The sequence below is a fragment of the Podarcis liolepis genome (assembly GCF_965112155.1).
Source record: "Podarcis liolepis genome assembly, chromosome: 9".
Classification (NCBI taxonomy): domain Eukaryota; kingdom Metazoa; phylum Chordata; class Lepidosauria; order Squamata; family Lacertidae; genus Podarcis; species Podarcis liolepis.
The window spans coordinates 42049777-42069120 of record NC_139564.1 but is presented as its reverse complement, the minus strand read 5'-3'; the positions used below and the strand labels follow the sequence as shown (position 1 = coordinate 42069120).

The window sequence follows — 19344 nt, the reverse complement described above, 5'->3', positions numbered from 1 at the left end:
AAAGCAACAATGTTGCCACTAGCAATTAGAATATCAAACCGCAGTAACAATTTGCACAAAGCATTTTGTTCAATTTGTAGTACAGATTAGTTAACTCTAAAGATGTCTGTGCTCAAATTCACATGCTTCAATAGCTGCCAAATATACGTCTAATGAAATTATTGTGATACTTTGTGCACGAACTGAACACTAGATCAGAAGCATCATTGGGTGTTTTTCAAAGATTTTTCAAATTGTGAATCTGGTAAGAGTATTAGGAGCATGCATTTTCCCCATTCTTCCCCTATTATCTCTTGGAGATGCAGATATATCATCTAATACTTATCAAAACAATTGGGGGAAAGATTTAGGACATTAGTCACTAAACACTGTCTGGAATTGGATATGACAAAATGTCCCTCAACAAAAAATCAGTGCACATTTAAATGAAACTTTTTACAAGTTCATTTTTCTTTGGTGCTTAGAGGTCTCTTGGTATCTTAAATGGTGAATTCAGCCCTTTAATATTTAGTGAAAGAATTTGCATTGTATTCTATCTGTGGTAGTTTAAATTTTTTCCCAAATATTGATTCCTTAATTTTGAGAAATATATAAATGTAGTCCCCAGCACTAACATTTTCTAGATTTCCAATTTAACATACTAATTTGCACTGTCACCTCCTTTCTCCTTTCCCCTTATTGACAATAATTTACTTTTCTTTGTTCTTCTTGATGCAGTGCTTCTCGAGTCCCACTTGCTGATTCAAGTTGTATTTATTATCTTCATTATTCTGTTTTTATATTTGATAAGTTTAAGTGTTTGTCCTTTCTGAACTAAATATTCCTTCCATCTGTTATTATCTTTGATTAGCTAATGTTTTAACCACAGTTTCTTACTCAACAAGATAAGTAGTTTAAATGAGGTCCCCCATTGATATTTTGTTAATTTTTGCCTAAGCAGTAGTGTGAGAAACTTGAATTCCATGATTTTACTTGAAATATCTGGGTGCATATCAGCTAGGATTTTAAACAGATTTCCAATTAAAATAAATTTCCCGTCTGTTCCTGCAAGTTGCAGCTCCTTTTAAACTAATAAATGTAACCAAGATGTCTCTCAAGCATTCACTAAACACCAACTCAAAAACGAGGGACCTTTCTATTTTTAGATCCTATTCTAAAAGACACCTCAGTCCAAGCTGATCAAAGTTTGTCCAAATGTACATAATTACACAAGCATTCTTTTAAGAAGACTACTAGGTTTCCCCTCTCCATTCCTTCTGGGAGACCCCTACATTTAAAAATAAATAACAGGATATTTTGGAAAGATTGGGCCAAGAAAGCATTATGCATTATGGGACACGGGTTGGCAGTGTTTTGCTTTTCCTTTAAAGGTAGAGTCACTCAAGTGATGCCTTGTAACAGAATACATGTTCCTAAAATCTGCTCATGAAAGAAAAAGCATCTACAGCTCTAGAGTAGGCTTTTAATAAATGTAATTACACTGACATGTACTACCTACCCTATGCTGTACTGATCTGGTTCAATTATGGCTCTTCGGTCAATCCTGCCCACTCCAAGGTTAGTCTCCACAATGCTGACGGAGTGCCTCTGCCTCCTGTCATCATGTAGTGATACTGGCATGGAGTCAAATGAAGAATTGCTGACAATGCTGGATCTGGAAGAAATTTCACTGTGACCAGAGTCTGAAAAGTTATCCACGGTACCACTGGGAGCCAGAGTATAACCTGTACAGGGAAGAGTGATTATAACAATTTTCATTATAAATTTTTCAGCATTTGTATAAATATTCAAATTATGCAGCCCCTGTACCAAAATTACTTTTTAAATTGTTGTTGTTTTAAATCTGAGAACAAATAATTTATAAGGGGGTATTTATAGTATCATCTTATTTTTAAGATAGAGAATTTGGGGGGAGAAAACATTAACAGATGATAATTTAAAGATTAAAAAAATTTTTTACTTGAAGTTTCAATATCTAACTAACATGATTCAAATGGGTTCTACACTGTATGCCTTTGCCATCCATTGGGATAAAATTTGATTAGAGAAAACCAACCGTATCCCTGGAAAAGCCCACAGCAATCCAATTATAGGAATCTAATTTTGCTTAAAGTGAAATAAATTTGGGGGGTGGGGCGTGCTGCCACACATATGAACAATGGTAAACATGCTTGGTTCCACAGCCAGGATTGATGCATAAGGGAAACATAAATGTGGTCTCATTTGTATAGGAAGCTTCATCATAATTCCAAAAAGAAAATACCTTGCATGAAGATTTTTATTCCACACAAATTGTCTTCATCATGATACCCATATACATTTCTACCCATCCCTGATACTGTGGGAGGCTGCATACATGAATGGTTTCAGCAAACAGGGGTGAACAACTAATATTCAATATCATTATGGTTCTTGGCACTTGGATATGGGGATCGTTAAGCTGCTTTATCTCCTTCCCCAACTGCATCTGAGAAGGCAGGAACACAGGAAGCTGGTTGTGCTGAGTTAGGCTGCGGGTTCATTTAGCTCAGTATGCCTGCACTCAGTATTGACTTGTACTCAGTATTGCCTTGCACCAGGATTTCTGACAGAAAATGTTCTGGCTTGCATACTTAGCATGTGACAACTTTGTGCTTTTAGGAAATGTCTGCCCATGCTAAACCACAACTGACTACATATTTGGCATCTTAACTAGGTTTAAACAGTTATCACTAACAATTACAAGACAGGAGAACTTGTGAGAGGTGAGGAGTATTTAGACCCTGGCATACTTTTCCTTGGAGAGCTCTGTGGCGAGGTGGGAGGAGAAGATAACTGTGAAGACGCATTTGAAATTGTGTCCTCTGCTTGTTTCTTATGACGATCCAAGCTTCCCTCTTCAGAGAGTGAAAGAATTTTCTTTAAAGCTTGTGGAGAGTTTATGCCTTCAATAAAGAAGAAGTAACACATCTGATATAAATGCATGCACTTTTTCTTGCATATTCAAATGAGGCCATTCCATGGACCACTGATACTACCATTACTAGCCCACCCTTCTTTTGCAGATCTGAGGGCAGTGTACATTACACACCCACATTTATTATCACAACCCCCCAGTTATACTGAGAGAATATGCTTAAAGGGGATTTCAATCTAAGTCACTCCAGCCACTACTCCACACCAATGCACAATTTATTCTAAGAAAATTATATGCAATTAATAAAAACAAATTTAAACATAACTATTCAGCCCAAGTAAAATGTAGGTTAAACCAATGTTTCTGTTTTACATTCACTTGGAAAATGTTTGGTTCTTCTCAGCCATTCATAGAAAAACATTGACTACAGCTAGTACCCCAGGTTATCCCCTCCCTCAGGCCTGCAACTGAGACAGAAACCTGCAGCTTAAACATGTCTGAAGTGCCATTAAATTTAAAGGTAAATGGCTACTTCACTGATTCAATGGTGTTATATATATAAATGTAAGTATAAATGAAAAATAGAGTTACAAGAAAATATAGACTCAACAGACATTGATCACAAGATCAGGAACCATGGTTAAAATTGGATAGTTGTAAAAATGTGCAGTGGGTGTCATCTGCTTCAGAATGCTGTCAAGACTGGGCTTGCATTAGCAGGCCCCAACATAGGAAGAAGAGGAAGATTGGTGAGGACTAGAGTCAGAGGTGGGGGGCCTCTCTAGCAACTGTCAGCTCCCTTAGCACACTACAGTTCCCAGGATTCTTTGGGGGAAGAATGACTTTTTAAAGTGGGATGATACTGCGTTAAATGCAAACTACAGGTGAGACTTTCATGTGATCTCTTAACATTGATTCTGTTACACTTTTTAACTGAACCTTCCATTTCCAAAACACAACAGTAATAACAATTATTAGAACCTGTGTTTTCCCCACCTTTGTTTGCAGTTGCTCAAGATGCGTACCTGTCATTTGTGAAAATACAATCCTGAAACATGGAACTTCAGCTAGGAATTTGAAAATGTTTTTTTTTTAATGCTCTTGAGAATTTGTTTACCCATTTTTAACATAAAATTATTTTTCTACTGAACAGAACAATCCGCAATACTTACCAAAGGGTGGAAGGTCTTTGACTGGTACTTTCTTACGAGAGGGATAAAGTGATACAGCAGGGACCTGCAGTGCTTGGTTTGCTTTGTGCTGCTGTTGCTGCTGCACTTTCTGCTGGATCCCTGACCTATGTGCGACTGGGGATGTTTCAGGTTTTCCAGACCGTTTTTCCCCTGGAGTCTTGGGTACTTTAAATAAAAAGTAGAATTAAGATTACAGTTAAGACTACCTCAAGAGTACTTGATTTTATATTAAACGGTGTCCAGAAGAATGATCAATGATGGAAAAGAGATATCCTCTCTTGGTTGAAAAGCCTTGGAATTTTTTAGTCCTCTCATTCAGCTATAATATACTACCACAAACTATAGTAAAATGATGCCCTAATCAGCAGTTGGAGAGCCAATTAGGTAATGTATGCCATTTAAGAAACAAGTACCACATATGCCAACTGTAATATTGTCTACGATTTGCAATGGCATGGAATAACTTGTTTTCTAGTGATCAGCTTGATTAGAAACACATACTTCTCTCAATGATGCTGTGGCCAAGCCTAAGCCTGAGGGACAGTTAAGCTGTAGGCTAAATAAAGATAAATTAACAGCTCATTTGCCATGACTGAGGTGCACACCCAACTAAGAAAAATGCTCACATGTATTGCTGGCTGGTTCACATTGTAGAGAGAGTGCCTGAAGGCTCTCTTCGTCCATTTCCAGATCCAAATTGGAGAGATACTGCTTGACTTTCCGAGCCATCTGAGCATCTTCATATAGCTTTTTGGCATTGAGGAAGGAGCTGCGGCGGACCCGCTTTTTATGTCCACCTGTTTGTGCAACATCAAGGACTGCTGCATTTGTACTGCCTTGACTGAGAGACCTGGGGTGAAGAAAGACAAGATGACATGTAACTTAGCTCATCGCTGCATCCTTCAATGACTTGAAACATGCAAAGGTCTGCATGAATGTCAGTCTATGGTCAAAGCTTACATGCCTCATTCAAGTAAGTCATACAGCTACAATAGGAAAAGGATAAAAATAAAGAACAACAATCAGTTGCAATTGTGAATATGGATTCATTAAAGTCAGCCCCTGAGAATTACTCTGCTCCAAGTATGAAATTCCATGTCATTGGGAAAATTGTTAAACTCTCTCCCAGTAGCCTTGAGTATTACAAGGACAGAAATATTAAGGCAGGCTCATGCAGCAAGGTGTCTCAGACCAGTAAACAGTGGTCAAGCCTCCTGAAACTCAAAATCCACTTCTCTCAAAATCAGGCAGGAAATGTCCACTTTGTACTTTTCAGGTGCCTCTATTAAAACACTTAATTCCATCTGCAATGTGCCAAAAAGTCTACTGCATTTTCATTCCCCACTTCCCTCGCCTTAAACAGGACTTCATGTTAAATAAAAACGTTCAATTAGTTAATGAGGAAGCATGCAAATTTGGATGTGTTTATGTATGGGAGCTATTTTGCTTCTAATATGTTAACAGCAATAATGAAGGCTGGTTTGTAGAAAGAAAATTTAGTTAGTTGAGCTGTTAAAAATCACAACACTGTAATAAAATCTGTGGATTTGGATGGTTCTATTAACTTGTGTGACGTATAAATTTGCTGCTTATTTTTATCTGAACCACCATCATGTAACCCCATTTTGGTATACTGTTCCCATTGAGACTGGTTATGTATGTACATATGTTAGGGATAATGCAAGCTGAGAGGCTCATCTGCATAACAGCCAGCCATTGTGCACATTCATCATGACTCATGAAGAATGTGCACCTCAACTGTCCATAAAGATAAAATTGTGCATCTTTCCTGACCGATATGCATACTCTCTAAAACATGCACATCTCAGCATCATTTTTTACATTATTTGTCACTAGGCATACTCTACAAGAGTATGCCCTCTTCCATGCCGCTCAGCTGTTTTGCACAACCAACTGACTCTGGCATCTCTTCTCCACAACCCAGCTGTTTCCTCACTGTTCAGCGATGTTAATGGATACATGGGAGATGAGTGTATGCAAATGGATGAACTGGGAGCTGAGGGATGTATGTGTGAATTCATTCACACAGACATTCCCAGTGTCTTCACGCAGGATGGAAAGACAGGTAGAAGTAGAGGGTGGGTGGGTTTGGGTAGGTGTGTGTGTGTGTGTGTGTGTGTGTGTGAGAGAGAGAGAGAGAGAGAGAGAGAGAGAGAGAGAGAGAGAGAACCACCCACACTTTATTCCTCACACCTTACACTCTTATGCATCCAAACGCATACATTGTTGTATGTATGTAGTGCTTGTGTGGGAATAATGGTGTCCCCTGTGAATTCTGTGTGAATATTGCCCAAAGAATGTGGGGGGAAAACCTGTCATGATATGCACATTCCTTGAGGTCTGATAGAGAATATGTATACTTACTGGATAATGTACAAAATGTTGTTGAGATATGCTCATTCCTTAAGACCACATAGAAAATTCTTTTGCATGGACAAATTATGTCCACTCAACTTACATTATCCCTAACATATATGAGGCAATTTTATGAATTCTAGATCAAACCAATGAATCTCACTGCTTTGCACTTCTTTAAGGTTTCACAGCTCTTGGGTTTATAACCTCAAGCAAAAGCAGCACTGGATTAAATCTGATGCAGGTACAGAAGGGTTAACAAAAGAAGGAAAATGCCAGAGCACCAGAAAATTAAGGGAAGCAGGTAGGAAACAATGCAGATTTTGAGAAAAGGAAGTTTGTCTGTATGTGTTCTCTCCAACCACTTACCCCAAACTCCTCCACTTCTTCTTCCTGCAAGTGAGAGCCATGAGTATTGAAGCATGGATTTAAGGAAGAGACAGAGAGATTATAAGCTCAGAAAGAAAGGATCAGACTTCAGGACAAGCAGTACCAGAAAGCCCAGAACAGCCTTCTCTCAATCAGTCAGCATAATACATTAAATAGGTGTCTATAGAGTGCCCATAAGATTAAAGCTCATTTCACATTAAACTGAATTCACCTTGGATTACTTACACCTTTAGCGTAAAATAGTGTTCTAAAATCTGGAGTGAATTTTGTTTCTGTCCTCTTTCTGCTTTTCAGCTTTCACATAATATAATTTCGTTTTAAAACATTTATTCATTCAATATGCATTTCCTATACATTGAACCAAGGGGGATATTTTAACTATCCCAACTAATTCAATGCAAACTCTGCTTATATCTACTTTATCTAAGTAAGAATATGACTAGTGATTAAATATCTATTATTTCTCTTGTTCTCCATGACCTTTAAACAATGAACGTAACATAAATTACGCAATGACAGGCAAGAGCCATTTCCATCTGTACTGCCTTTTCCTGATGGGGGCATTTGATTGGTTGCAACACTTATCCACCCCTGTAAATCAGTTAATTTGCACAACATTATAATTACAGGCCAGACAAGAGGGGAAATGTATTACTTGAATATTTCTTAAAACTCAAAACTTGTAAAACAATGGCTTCAGTCTAGCAAGTGTATGCGTCATAATTATTATAATAGTTTAAGTTATACTATGAGATTTCTGAAGCAGTCTTCAACACTGAACTCTTGAACTGCTTTTCTTGTTAATTGCTTTTTGGGGAAAGGGCTGTAGCTCAGTGGTAGATCATCTGCTTTGCATGCAGAAAGCCCCAGGTTCAATCCTTGGCATTGACAGGCAGGGTTGGGAAGAGAGCCCTGCCTAAAATACTGGACAGCCACTGCTGGTCAGTGTAGGCAGTTCTAAGCTTGATAGACCAATGGTCTAACTCAGTATAAGGCAGCCTCCTATGTGTTCATATGAGTTTAAAAGGAAACATGGTGATCTTATTTAGAACTCACTATTGGCACAAAAGCCCAAATAACTTGTAATGCAAGAACAGAATACATATCTAAGATCAAAACAAATCTCATGTATGTTTGTGTCTGAATTCATTTGTGTTAGCAGTATATTTGTAATAGGAGAATATCCTTCACGAATGCACATATGTAGAAATCAAACAAAACCATTGTAAGAAAAAGTGTTGTGTAGAATGGTGAGGAAGCATCAAATTCTGGGTAAAAAGCAAGCAGGGTCTACTTGCTATGATTGGGCAACGCTCATTTTCATGAACTTTAGGAAGCTTGGCGTAGATATCAAGAGGAGAACACAGATGAAATGTGTTACTCTTCTTGATGAAAAGACAACTACTTACTTTCAGGCTGATATATAAAGAGAATATCTGATTGCTGTCAAATAACTTGCAGCTAATTAGCTGGAGAAATAAAGACAATTCTATGTCTTACCCTTGTTCTCTGAATGCAAGCATTAAACACTAGCCAAGTTTAAAATATGTATCTGTAACACAAGACAATCTTAGCTCAATGGTTTTTATTTCACACTTCAAGTGCATTAGTCTTTGGTCAAAAGAACTCACCTAGTCCTGAACATTAAAGCAGGATCCATGTTAACAGAAGCCATTCGACCCACATGGCGAATCTCTTTTGCGATCATTCGTAATTTCTCAAAATTGACCAAACCTTCCACTTTGGAATCATTCCCTACATTGCCAAAAGAATGATAGGAAATAACTATAGTACTCTGCCATTGGTCAGTGAAAGTAAAAACACACGTGTTGCCATCACCAAAGGGTCAATACAGAAAAAACACTTGCAACATTTACCTTCATGGAGGAACGTAAGGTCCTTTTTGATTACAGGGAACAATGGAATAATAGGAGGCTGTAGATTTTGGCTATTCAGGACATTGCGATATTTTGCCATGTTCCTAGATGGATCAAATAAATCCTGAAGATCTTGAAACAATTTTTCATATTTGCTTGGAAGTTTTTCCCAAGTAGTTCGTAGTCTTGCAACTGGAGCTAAGTTTAGGCCACTAAAGAATGAATTTTAAAAGATGTTGAAGGTTTTAATCTCTGTTCAAAATGACACCTGCATTTGCAGCATCACAAACATATGTTCCTGTATACAATCTTCTGAAGTAAAACTAAATGCATATAATATCATATTTAGCAACTGACAAATGTAGACACTGGTAAACAAAAACACTGCTTTCAGAGATTATGCACCATAAAATTGTAGGTCTTTTCTGAACTGCAATGTTCAAGCAATATTTGTGAGTTGAAGAATCATCAAAAGATTATGGTAGCAGTGGTATGGCTTTCCTGTCTTACCAAAAGTGTTCTCAGATCTATTACAACATTGCTTTCCAAACACTGTTGGAGCAACAGACACTTCTATAAACAAGGACCATTTTTAGTACAAAGATGTGGCTATGATGATCAGTAAGTGTTTGTTACTGCCAGATGGAAGTATTGTAATGAGTAATACAGTAAAGTCTATTCAGAAACTGCAGCTGTAAAATGCTGTGAGTCATTCCCTTAGTATACTAGCAAAAGAAGCATGTTATTACCAGAGGTTTAGAAGAGACATAACCAGCTCATTTGGATGCACTGGTGATATTGATTATAAAAGCCCTCTGTTGTCCGAGACATAGATATCTGACATTCAGCCTTGCTTTCCATAGTCAGTTGAAATGGTCAACAAAAATGTCTGAATTCAGTGATCCTAATATTAAATGTTTTAGAGCTGCAAACAATTTTTTACAGAGGCCACCAACTGTCAAATCTACTTTTCTCTCTCAGATGCCCATATCTTCATCCCCTTCACAACAAGTATTAGTTTCCCTTTTCATTAATTATTTTTATCTGGAGCACTGGTGCCTGAGATTATTGACCACCTTTGATCCCCAAATCAAGTTTCATCAAGTATATTAGCAGAATAAGTTACAGTAATTTAACACAGAGGCATGAAATTTAACAAGGCATGAAAGTGACCAGTATCAAATCCAGGCAGACAGTGTAACTTATTTTACTTAATTTGAGTTGGTGAAAAGAATTCCTGGGTTGGAACTCTATCAATAATGCCCCCAAATCACAGTGTTCCATGCCCAGTCTTTTCTAAATATATTTAGCATCAATTTATATAACTTTCCGAAATCACTGTCACCCATAGTGAAAAGCCAAAGGAGCATCAGCACTGTAAGAAAAGTGGGCATCCTTAGTGTACTGATTAAAAATCCCTATCTTGCCTATGTTCACATATCAGACTACAGGAAGGTTTAGTAGAAATGGCATGAAGTTGTGGAGTGAGGAGTGCTTGAGAGAGGGATTCAGTCTGTGAGGATTCTGTCAGGAGGGTTCGTTCTGACAGGTGGCAGAGCTGAGGAGAGCCGAGAACTCTCAGTATATGCTCTAAGGTTCTGAATCGCAGAACACTGTTAAAACAGAAAAGGCACAGTCTCCCACGGTGTTTACAGGAAAAAGGGTCCTCAGAGGGAATACTCTGACATGAAAGTGATTCCCAGGCCAAAGAGGATTTGGGGGTTTGTAAGAAAACAGTCCAGTTAAAATCCTAAATTCCTGAAGTGTGTGTGGAAAAGTCTGATTTATGAAAGATATGTAAAAGAAAGTAACCTTAAGCCCCAACAGCATACAGCCTATAACCTGAAACAGTATACATTTTAATAAAAAGCAACAGCACTGTGCCGTGAACAACCTCACTGTTTGATACATTTCTGTGGAAGAAAAAGAACCAAAAACTCCTTGTTTACATCTGTTATAATAAAGTTTGTTTGCAACCTGTTTTCCCCAAAGAAAAACCCACTGTCACTCGTGATTCATTCTCTATTGGGGGAATTGGGGGAATTCACCTGAGGGAAGGGAAACTGAGGGCTGGCACAGCGGTGCCAGGGAGGGAGAGTGCTGTTGCGTCGTCCCAGAAGTCCCTCTACATCGCCTGCTAGTTGCAAATGGTAATATGTCAAGACCAATGCTATCAATACTTGCTGAAAATGCTAATAAATGCAACAAAGCAAAGGTTTCCTTACCAAGGAAGCCTTCAAATACAGTCTAGGGACTGTAATTGCATTCAAAAGCTGAATAGCAGGCTCACATGAGGCCTAAACAACAACCAAATGTGCTTCATACAAAGTGACAATCTGTTTTGAAATGACCCTTTCAAAAGGAAGTTAACTGGAAAAATCAGAAGTGTACTTTTTGTGGGGGTAGGAAGGAGGAGAACCAAAGATTTAAGGCTGCCTTGTACCACCAACAGTCTAACAATTAGCTTCTACTGCATTAAGTTAAAAGCCTGTGTAACCTATAACTGGGATTTTGCATGCCAACATGCAAACCTTTTAAATAATACTAAATGAATTGGATTCATACAGGACTGTGTGTAGTCTTTCACACATAAAACATACTCCATGGTTGCATACTAAGTGGAAACAGAGAAAGATAAATGACTTCTTTTGTAATTTTGCTTTTTCCAAGTCTGTTCCAAAGGATATTTTGATTTCTAGAGATAACAAATGCTTATAAAAATGACAAACACAACAAAGACTAATACATTTATAATGACACACGTGATCATGGAGTAGAGTCTACTTTCATCAGATATATCATTATGATGTTAGCAATGACAAGCTTGCAATGCTAATTTAAACAGCTTTTCATGGAAGAATCCTCTAGCCTTTCAACCCGTCTTGCTCTTTTTGGATTAGGATTTTGTCTAAAGCTGCTGCTGCTGCGGACTGTTAAGTTAATGAAATATTACTATTGTAGTATTAAATTACTAATTCATAAAACAGTAAAATGTACACATAGTATTTTTCTTAAAATTTAGTATCATCATTATGAAGCATCTATTTACACTTTATTTCTTATAAACTGTATGCAAAATCATTGGGGGGGTGATCTAGTCTTGTTTACCTTATTATTGCAAACATGGAGTTGAAGTTCTTGCATTCCCTGCAGTGCAATGCTATCTTAATGAAGTGCTTAATTATCTTCATCCTTTTCAGCTGGTTGGTTTCTCGCAGAATCTCAGATGCCACCCAAAAGGTTTCTTGGTTTATTACTTCTTCAAACTTTTTCAAGTTAGTACAGCTAGACTTAGATTTCAGCTTAAACAAGTCATCTATGTATTCTGTAGGTTCAATGTTACGGAACAGTTCAAAGTTACGCATAGAGAGTTGGGTTGCCACCTCAACAGTACTAAGTTGCAATAAAGAAATTTGACTCTCTCTCAGCAATTCCTGAGCATCTTCATCTGAACACAAGGTTTCTGTCTCCATGTTGTTCTTCAGATAATACCTGGGAGAGGGGGGAAGAGGGAATAAAGTTTTATAGAAATGAAAACACTAATAGTAATGGAAAGCAAAGGTAGCTTGTTTAGAATTTAAAAATCAGTATATTTAATAAGTACATTCAATTATATTCTGAAATGGCAGGTGATGTATGAGTCTCACCTTCCACTAAGCTGTATTCTGTCAGCAAGCTTGGAAAGTTGATCTGGAAGCCTCCTTTGCTTGATTACTCCCTCTGGAGTGACTGAAACTTCACATAAAGAATATGCATCTGGGGTGGTGGTTAGAGCAAACTCTCGGATTGCTTGAATAACCACTTCCTTTGCAGTTGTGTCCTTACTGATCATAATGTAGCGGCTTTGTTGGTCTGCCTTAAAAACCCTCAGAACCTGGTCTGGTAAATCTGTAAGGAGGGGGGGAAATCCTATTACAGCATATAAACCATATAATGGAGTAAAATTATTTATTTTTCAGTCAGTATCTGAATAGGAACAGATACACAATTTTCTTTAGTTGCCATCTTGCTCCTGTGAAACTGTTCTAGTCACTATCCTTCTTTTGGATCATCATTCTTTTTTCTGCCAATGATCAGAAGTCATTTCCAAGAAAAGCAAAATGGATCAACATGCTGGCTTTGTGCCGTAAACGTTTATAAATTGCTAACCACAAAGTATATAATCAGTGCATTCAGCTTTGATACTACTGACTGCATACTGACATGCTACTAAATTGCAGTTTATTCTTAAATGAATGAATCTCAAGCTTGCCCCTCCCTCCATTCCAATGGGGACATGAAAATAGAAAATAGAAAATTACAAACTGTATTTTTTTATTAACCATAGTATACTGAACCAAGCCAACTTCAAATAGGAGAGGGCATGAGTGATTAAGTAACCTTCATTTTAAGTCATTATGAGCTCATAAACCAAAGTATGCCTGCCTCAATAGTTGCCTTACAAGACACTCTAAATACTCATTAGTGCCTGTATGGCCCCAATTTTTTAGCTTGCTATATAATTTCCTGATGACTGGGTGGTATGGACCTTTATTTCTTAGCGCTTATCAAATGTTATTGTTTCAAACTGAAAGAAAGGTGTCCAGGTCAACCAATAACTTTTAATGTTTCTTCAAAACTCTGTTTTTTGAAGTAATTATGTAAACAATCAATAAAAGGTTGTGTCATCAGGTTTTTATCAGTTATTCATCTATCAACACCAAAAAAATCATTTCCTTCCATTCCTTCCTCTTAAAATACTGTATACGTTGAGTGATTGACAACGGCAATCAAGAAAAATGAAACAATTCAAACAAGAAACAACAAAAGGGGAGAGGTTTATATTGGAGATATGATGGATGCCATAAGCAAGTTTATTTTTACTTATTGCTGTTAATCTCAAATAAAAAACGTAGCACTAGAAATCATAAAAATGTAGTATGATGTAAAGTATGGGTACGGATTTAACCCTTGCCCCAAATAAAGTCCCTTATTTCCCTGCTCTTTCCACCTACGGGGGAGATCCATGTTTTGCAAAGCCACACACACACACAACCCACAGCTGCCTTTTGTTGAAATGAAGCTGGCAGTTTCTGTTGTTTTTGCCTCCTACCTATTGTGTGAACGAGAACAGTAGGCTGTATGAAGAGAGCAATGTTCAGCCCTCTCACCCGCTCTTTTCTTGCTGCTTTCTGCACTAATAAACAAACCTCATCACACAATCAACTCTATTCCCCAGCAACAAGGGATAAAACCACATCGTACCCGTTCACGTCCTTGCCTGCTCTCGCTTATCCTCCCCTACTTCATCTTCAGTACCTCCCCCATGGTTCTGTAGACATGTTACCAAATCACTGGTTACCATTTCTACCAGTTCTCTCCCCTTTTCTTCCTAACTCCAGATGTATCACAGCTACATCTCCACCCACTGTGAAATTTAAGTGCAGATTAGGGTATATTTGAGGTCTGCTGGGGATTGCTTTCCTCCAAGTGGCTTCCCTGTAAAACTGAGATGGAATAGTTGACATGTCTGGTTGCACTGTGGGACGCGGGTGGTGCTGTGGGTAAAACCTCAGCGCCTAGGACTTGCCAATCGCATGGTCGGCGGTTCAAATCCCCACGGCGGGGTGCTCTCCCGCTGCTCGGTTCCAGCGCCTGCCAACCTAGCAGTTCGAAGTGTGTAAGTAGATAAATAGGGACCGCTTACTAGCGGGAAGGTAAACGGCGTTTCCGTGTGTGCTGCGCTGGCTCGCCAGAGCAGCTTTGTCACGCTGGCCACGTGACCCGGAAGTGTCTGCGGACAGCGCTGGCTCCTGGCCTCTAGACTGAGATGAGCGCACAACCCTAGAGTCTGTCAAGACTGGCCCGTATGGACAGGGGTACCTTTACCTTTACCTTTATGGTTGCACTTGTGGGTGTGTGAACCTCTTTATATCTTAATATATTAAACCTTTGCTCAACTAATTTGTAAAGGCCCTTCTACCTGAACTGCACATTTCCTCTTAACAAATTCAACTAAGGAAAATGTAACCTCTAGTAAACATCTTACATAAGGTTGCAACCTGAAGCTTACAGCAAGGCTGAAATAAAAAAAGGCAAGGCAGTCATCTATTCTCTGGTTTAAAATGCCAGTCTGGCAAGACACTGAAAAGGGTATCAAAGCTTGGGTTTGACTTTTTCAACTTACAGAACAATTGCATAGGAAAATGTTATTGCAAGTTCATGATCTCTTGTGCCATGAACATCCCCATACTAAAATGTTGATTTACAAATCCACTTAACACAGCAAGCATTTTTTTCCCCCTCCCTAAGCACTACTCAGCTCCTCCAAGCTCTACGGAACAGCAATTCTGACAGGTTGAATTCTTTCTGCTCTGGTACATTCGATTTCCTGAATGCCTCCCCCATCTCCAACACAGTCCAAAGTAACAAGAAAACTATTGAGACTGTACATTTTCTGAAGCTTCAAGTGTTGGTGTTGACCTTTAAAGCCCTAAACGGCTTCGGCCCAGTATACCTGAAGGAGCGTCTCCACCCCCATCGTTCTGCCCGGACACTGAGGTCCAGCGCCGAGGGCCTTCTGGCGGTTCCCTCATTGCGAGAAGCGAAGCTACAGGGAACCAGGCAGAGGGCCTTTTCGGTGGTGGCGCCCGCCCTGTGGAATGCCCTCCCATCGGATGTCAAGGTGATGGACAACTACCTGACATTCAGAAAACATCTTAAGGCAGCCCTATTCAGGGAAGCTTTTAATGTATGATATTTTAGTGTTTTTTGGTTTCTGTGGAGGCCGCCCAGAGTGGCTGGGGAGACCCAGCCAGATGGGCGGGGTACAAATAATAAATTATTATTATTATTATTATTATTCAAGTATGCATTGTGGCTTAAGTTTATAGCCCAACTTTCTTTAAAGCCCTCAAGGGAGCATTATACGTTAATGTTAAATAAATAGAGTACAAGAAGCCAATTCAAAAACAAACATCACAAAGAAAAATGCCTAGCAGTGTATACTGGAAGTGATTTTAATGAGCTTGTACCATTTTATTTGGTTGTAAACTGTCCCAGTATGTATATTTTTATGACAGGTGGTATAAAAAGGGTTTTCAATAGATAATAATACTAGTATGTAACCATCAACAAAGTAATACCACACAATATAGTTACTTCATTTCTCCTGTTTATAAATAAGCAATACTTTGTATACTGTTCACTAATACTGAATCTCTCTGCTTCTGAGAATCTATATGCCCACATATCTTCCGGGCCTTTCATTAAATGTGAAGCTTATTGACCACATGTGTCTCCTTATCGGTCTCCTAACTCCATGTTTGGAGAAAATCATTTTCCTGTCTTATTATCTACACCCTAAGACATAGTCATTCAGAATTTCTACCTTGAATTGTTCTACTTAGTTTTGGCTGCTTCTCAGCTATTTTCAGGTTCCAGGGACAACTACATCCATTTCCATTACCCCAGTCCTTTTAACATTGGTTTGCATGCCCTCACTCTTTGCACAGTGACAATGATAAATAAGTGCTAACTAATAATAATGGTACAAATGTATTACAGAGTTTTTCAGTAGATCAGACTATTTATGTGTCCTAAAAAAGAAGAAGTATTTTTATGTAAAGCAGACATGGAAATCCTAACTCGAGGAACATAGTTTTTGTACCCACTTACACCTATCAGAAGTAGCCCAAAGGACACGCATGAAAATTTGAGGCTCACCTGGGGTTGTGTTGAAATCTAAGATGCGGTGATGTGACTGCATTAAGTCAGGATTGCTTGAAGACAGAGTTCCACTGACCGGCAGAGCAGGAGGAATGTGCTTGGTCTGCCTCAATCCCACAATGCTGTCATCCTGAGATTGGCCAATTCCAATATCGCTATGACGATGGGGAAAACAAATTTAGTGCTTTTATATTATCGTGACCTATATTGCTTTATTTCCCCCTGTATTTCTGATTTCCACATAAGCCATTCATCTTACAGATTTTTAAAGTATAAGCATTGCTTTGGCAAACTTACTCAACAGGAAGTTTTAACCAAAGCCATATTCATTAGTAAGGTACCAGCAAGATTGGAACTGTTACACCTAAATGTTGATTATAAATAAAGCTCAGGATTTTGTTTTTAATGTATGCAGAATACATGAAAGTATGTAATAAAATTTCCAGCAGCCCTGCCCCCCCTTTTTTGGAAAAGAAATGTTGATATATTTATTTTATTCTTCATGAACCATTTCTACACAGAGATTCAACTGGCTAAATTTAATATTATTTATTAAATTTATATCCTGCTCTTCCTCTCAATGGAGCCTAGGGCAACAAACAACAAGAGATAAAACAATAAAACATCTTAGAAACAATTCTAATACTGATGCAGATTTCAAGGCAATAACCAATACAATAAAACTATAGACTGAGTTGACATAATGGAAATCACTCTGCGGTGCTGTGCATCACACTCACTTGTATGGTTTCTGAGGCAGGATACTGATGCGGGTTTTGTCTAGTATCTTCTTGAGCTTGTTTCGCCCACCAACAGTGTTGGCTTTGCTCTTCTTGGTTACTTTTTCCAATCCTATCACCTGCTCGACGTCAACTCCAAGATCTGGTATAGAATAACGGCTTGCTTTTTTAATATCACCAATTTTAGGAAGATGAGGAGCGCCGTTTCTTTTCTCCTCTGACAATCTTGTTAGAAGTTCTTTAAAAACTGCACAGAAGATGGAAAACACATAGAAAAATAAACTCAAAAGAAATACATCATACCCTTCTTGCACGGGCTATGAAAAGCAAAGTGGCATTTCACATTTGAATAGAATCCATGCTTGGACTTAACAATACTTCTAAAAATCTATTCCTGGGCATAGAATTAAGCCTCAAAATAAGTTGTTCACCTTATACCTAATAAAGAGAGTTTAAAAATCCATAGACAGCTAAAGAGCAAGGGCACGTTTATGTCTGAAACAAGAAAAAAGCTATGGCATATTTCCTTCCAGAAGGTCAACTAAAATTCTACAGCAGCAAGTCTAGGAAAGCCATAACACAATAGTTATGCAAGTTGTCTCAACATATTCAGAGGAATGCTGCGAGGTACAAGGGCCTCTAAGAATGATTTTCCACAAACAGTTTTAGTAACTTTACACTGCTTCCAAAATCATTTCACACTAAGGGTCTTGGCTGTAGTTACTTTAGAAACATTATGCAGACATACATATTATGTTATGTATGAAGTTAAATTTCATTACTGCAATACTCTTTTCTGACCTTAATCTTTCCTAAACTTCAAAAGGGAACATTTGTAATTTAAGGTTACAATTCCCACTTAAGAGGAAGTAAACCCCACTGAACTAAGTTGGACAGCAAATAGATTCCATTTCTTATTATGATTTTTTATCAGTTTTTTTGAATTGTTATAAAATATTATAACATCTGCACATTTTGTTCTTATAAAGCAGTAACTATGAAGACTGAAACATTTATTGCAAGTGTGGATGTCTTGCTTTCTACCCTCAGTGAATCTTTTTCTACATCAACCTTGCCTGTGGAAATTCTGTTCTGCACAATTTAAAGATGTGTTCTGGAATGCACTGTAAAACATGGTCAATACTCATCTATGGTTGTGCATTGCAGAAAAAGATGGCAAGTAGTGAACAAGCTGTCTTTGTGCTTTTAAGGACATCCTGGTGAGGGTACTCCTGGTCTCATCACAACACAATTCTAAAACTATTGCATTATAATAAAAGTTACACTTAAACCTATGGCTTTAAACTTACCAAATAAGTTAGTTTTCACAGTGATAGACAAATGTGTGTTATTTCGAAGAATTTCCATGGCTTTAGACAGCTGAATGTTTTCAAAATTTTGGCCATTTACCTCCAATATCTAGAAAGAGGAACAAAAGGATTGAATCCTGGCAATTCATAATGATGAGGAGTCTCCACTACAACTATTGGCATTCCAAGAAAAACCTTGATGAAATTTAATTTACATACCTGATCACCACGTTTCAAGCCTGCTTCAGTGGCTTTGCTACCTGAATCAACACTGTCAACAAAGATTCCAAATCCCTTTTCAGATCCTCCCAATAATAAGAAAGGCAAAGGGGCTTCCCGAGATGGCTTTGTTAATGTTATCATTCTTCGTTTAGCTTTAGCAGCACATGCAATATTTAACAGCCTCAAATGTCCACCCATTTTCTGTAGGGAGAGAATCCAGAGCCATTTGTTAGATGTAAAGTCACCTCAGTGTAGGACAGCAAGTCTCTTATTTTGCCAATAATCCATACCTCTCTTTCTAAATTGTTCTCAAATTCTTCCAGAAAACGAGTCATTGCAGAATCTCCCTCAAAATCATTGAAGTGATTGTTCACCCACAACAATACTACCCGTGTAACCTGAAAGAAACAATATAAATTCTTTATATAAATGCAGTTTAAAACCCAAGGAAAACTATTTTTCAGCTGCTTTCTTATTTTAGACATTTCCCAACACCATATACTTCAGTATCTGATCTAGTGACATTGAAAAAAAAATTCTAGAAGTCCACCAGGTTAAAAAAAAGAAAAAGCAAGAAACTGGGTTTTAAACATAAAGCTTCACATTTGTACAAAATCCTTCACGTACTTCTTT

General features: G+C 38.0%; 1 protein-coding gene and 1 long non-coding RNA gene across 12 annotated transcripts in view; one reads left to right on the top strand and one right to left on the bottom strand.

Annotated features, from left to right (window-relative positions):
- The window catches only part of LOC310714759, a 34750-nt gene extending 27671 nt beyond the window's left edge, over nt 1-7079 (top strand). Inside the window, exons 2-4 of the long non-coding RNA XR_014530044.1 lie at nt 4780-5062; nt 6657-6769; nt 6866-7079. This is a non-coding gene — a long non-coding RNA (uncharacterized lncRNA). The remainder of the gene's footprint in view (nt 1-4779; nt 5063-6656; nt 6770-6865) is intronic.
- The window catches only part of RAPGEF2 (Rap guanine nucleotide exchange factor 2), a 153699-nt gene that overhangs the window by 7773 nt on the left and 126582 nt on the right, over nt 1-19344 (bottom strand). For 9 of the 11 annotated variants that reach the window (XR_014529989.1, XR_014529990.1, XR_014529991.1 and 6 more), the window contains 14 exons: nt 19002-19109; nt 18709-18912; nt 18490-18598; nt 17180-17426; nt 16437-16594; nt 12380-12620; nt 11841-12224; nt 8733-8944; nt 8487-8610; nt 6835-6858; nt 4716-4939; nt 4069-4254; nt 2772-2924; nt 1499-1724 (listed from right to left, as the gene is read on the bottom strand). Coding sequence is in view for 8 of the 11 variants with exons in the window: in XM_083520201.1 (XP_083376327.1) it covers nt 1499-1724; nt 2772-2924; nt 4069-4254; nt 4716-4939; nt 6835-6858; nt 8487-8610; nt 8733-8944; nt 11841-12224; nt 12380-12620; nt 16437-16594; nt 17180-17426; nt 18490-18598; nt 18709-18912; nt 19002-19109 (2600 nt within the window). In the remaining 3 variants the exon portion in view is untranslated. The remainder of the gene's footprint in view (nt 1-1498; nt 1725-2771; nt 2925-4068; nt 4255-4715; nt 4940-6834; nt 6859-8486; nt 8611-8732; nt 8945-11840; nt 12225-12379; nt 12621-16436; nt 16595-17179; nt 17427-18489; nt 18599-18708; nt 18913-19001; nt 19110-19344) is intronic. The other 2 variants (XM_083520205.1, XM_083520208.1) reach the window with 1 other exon arrangement.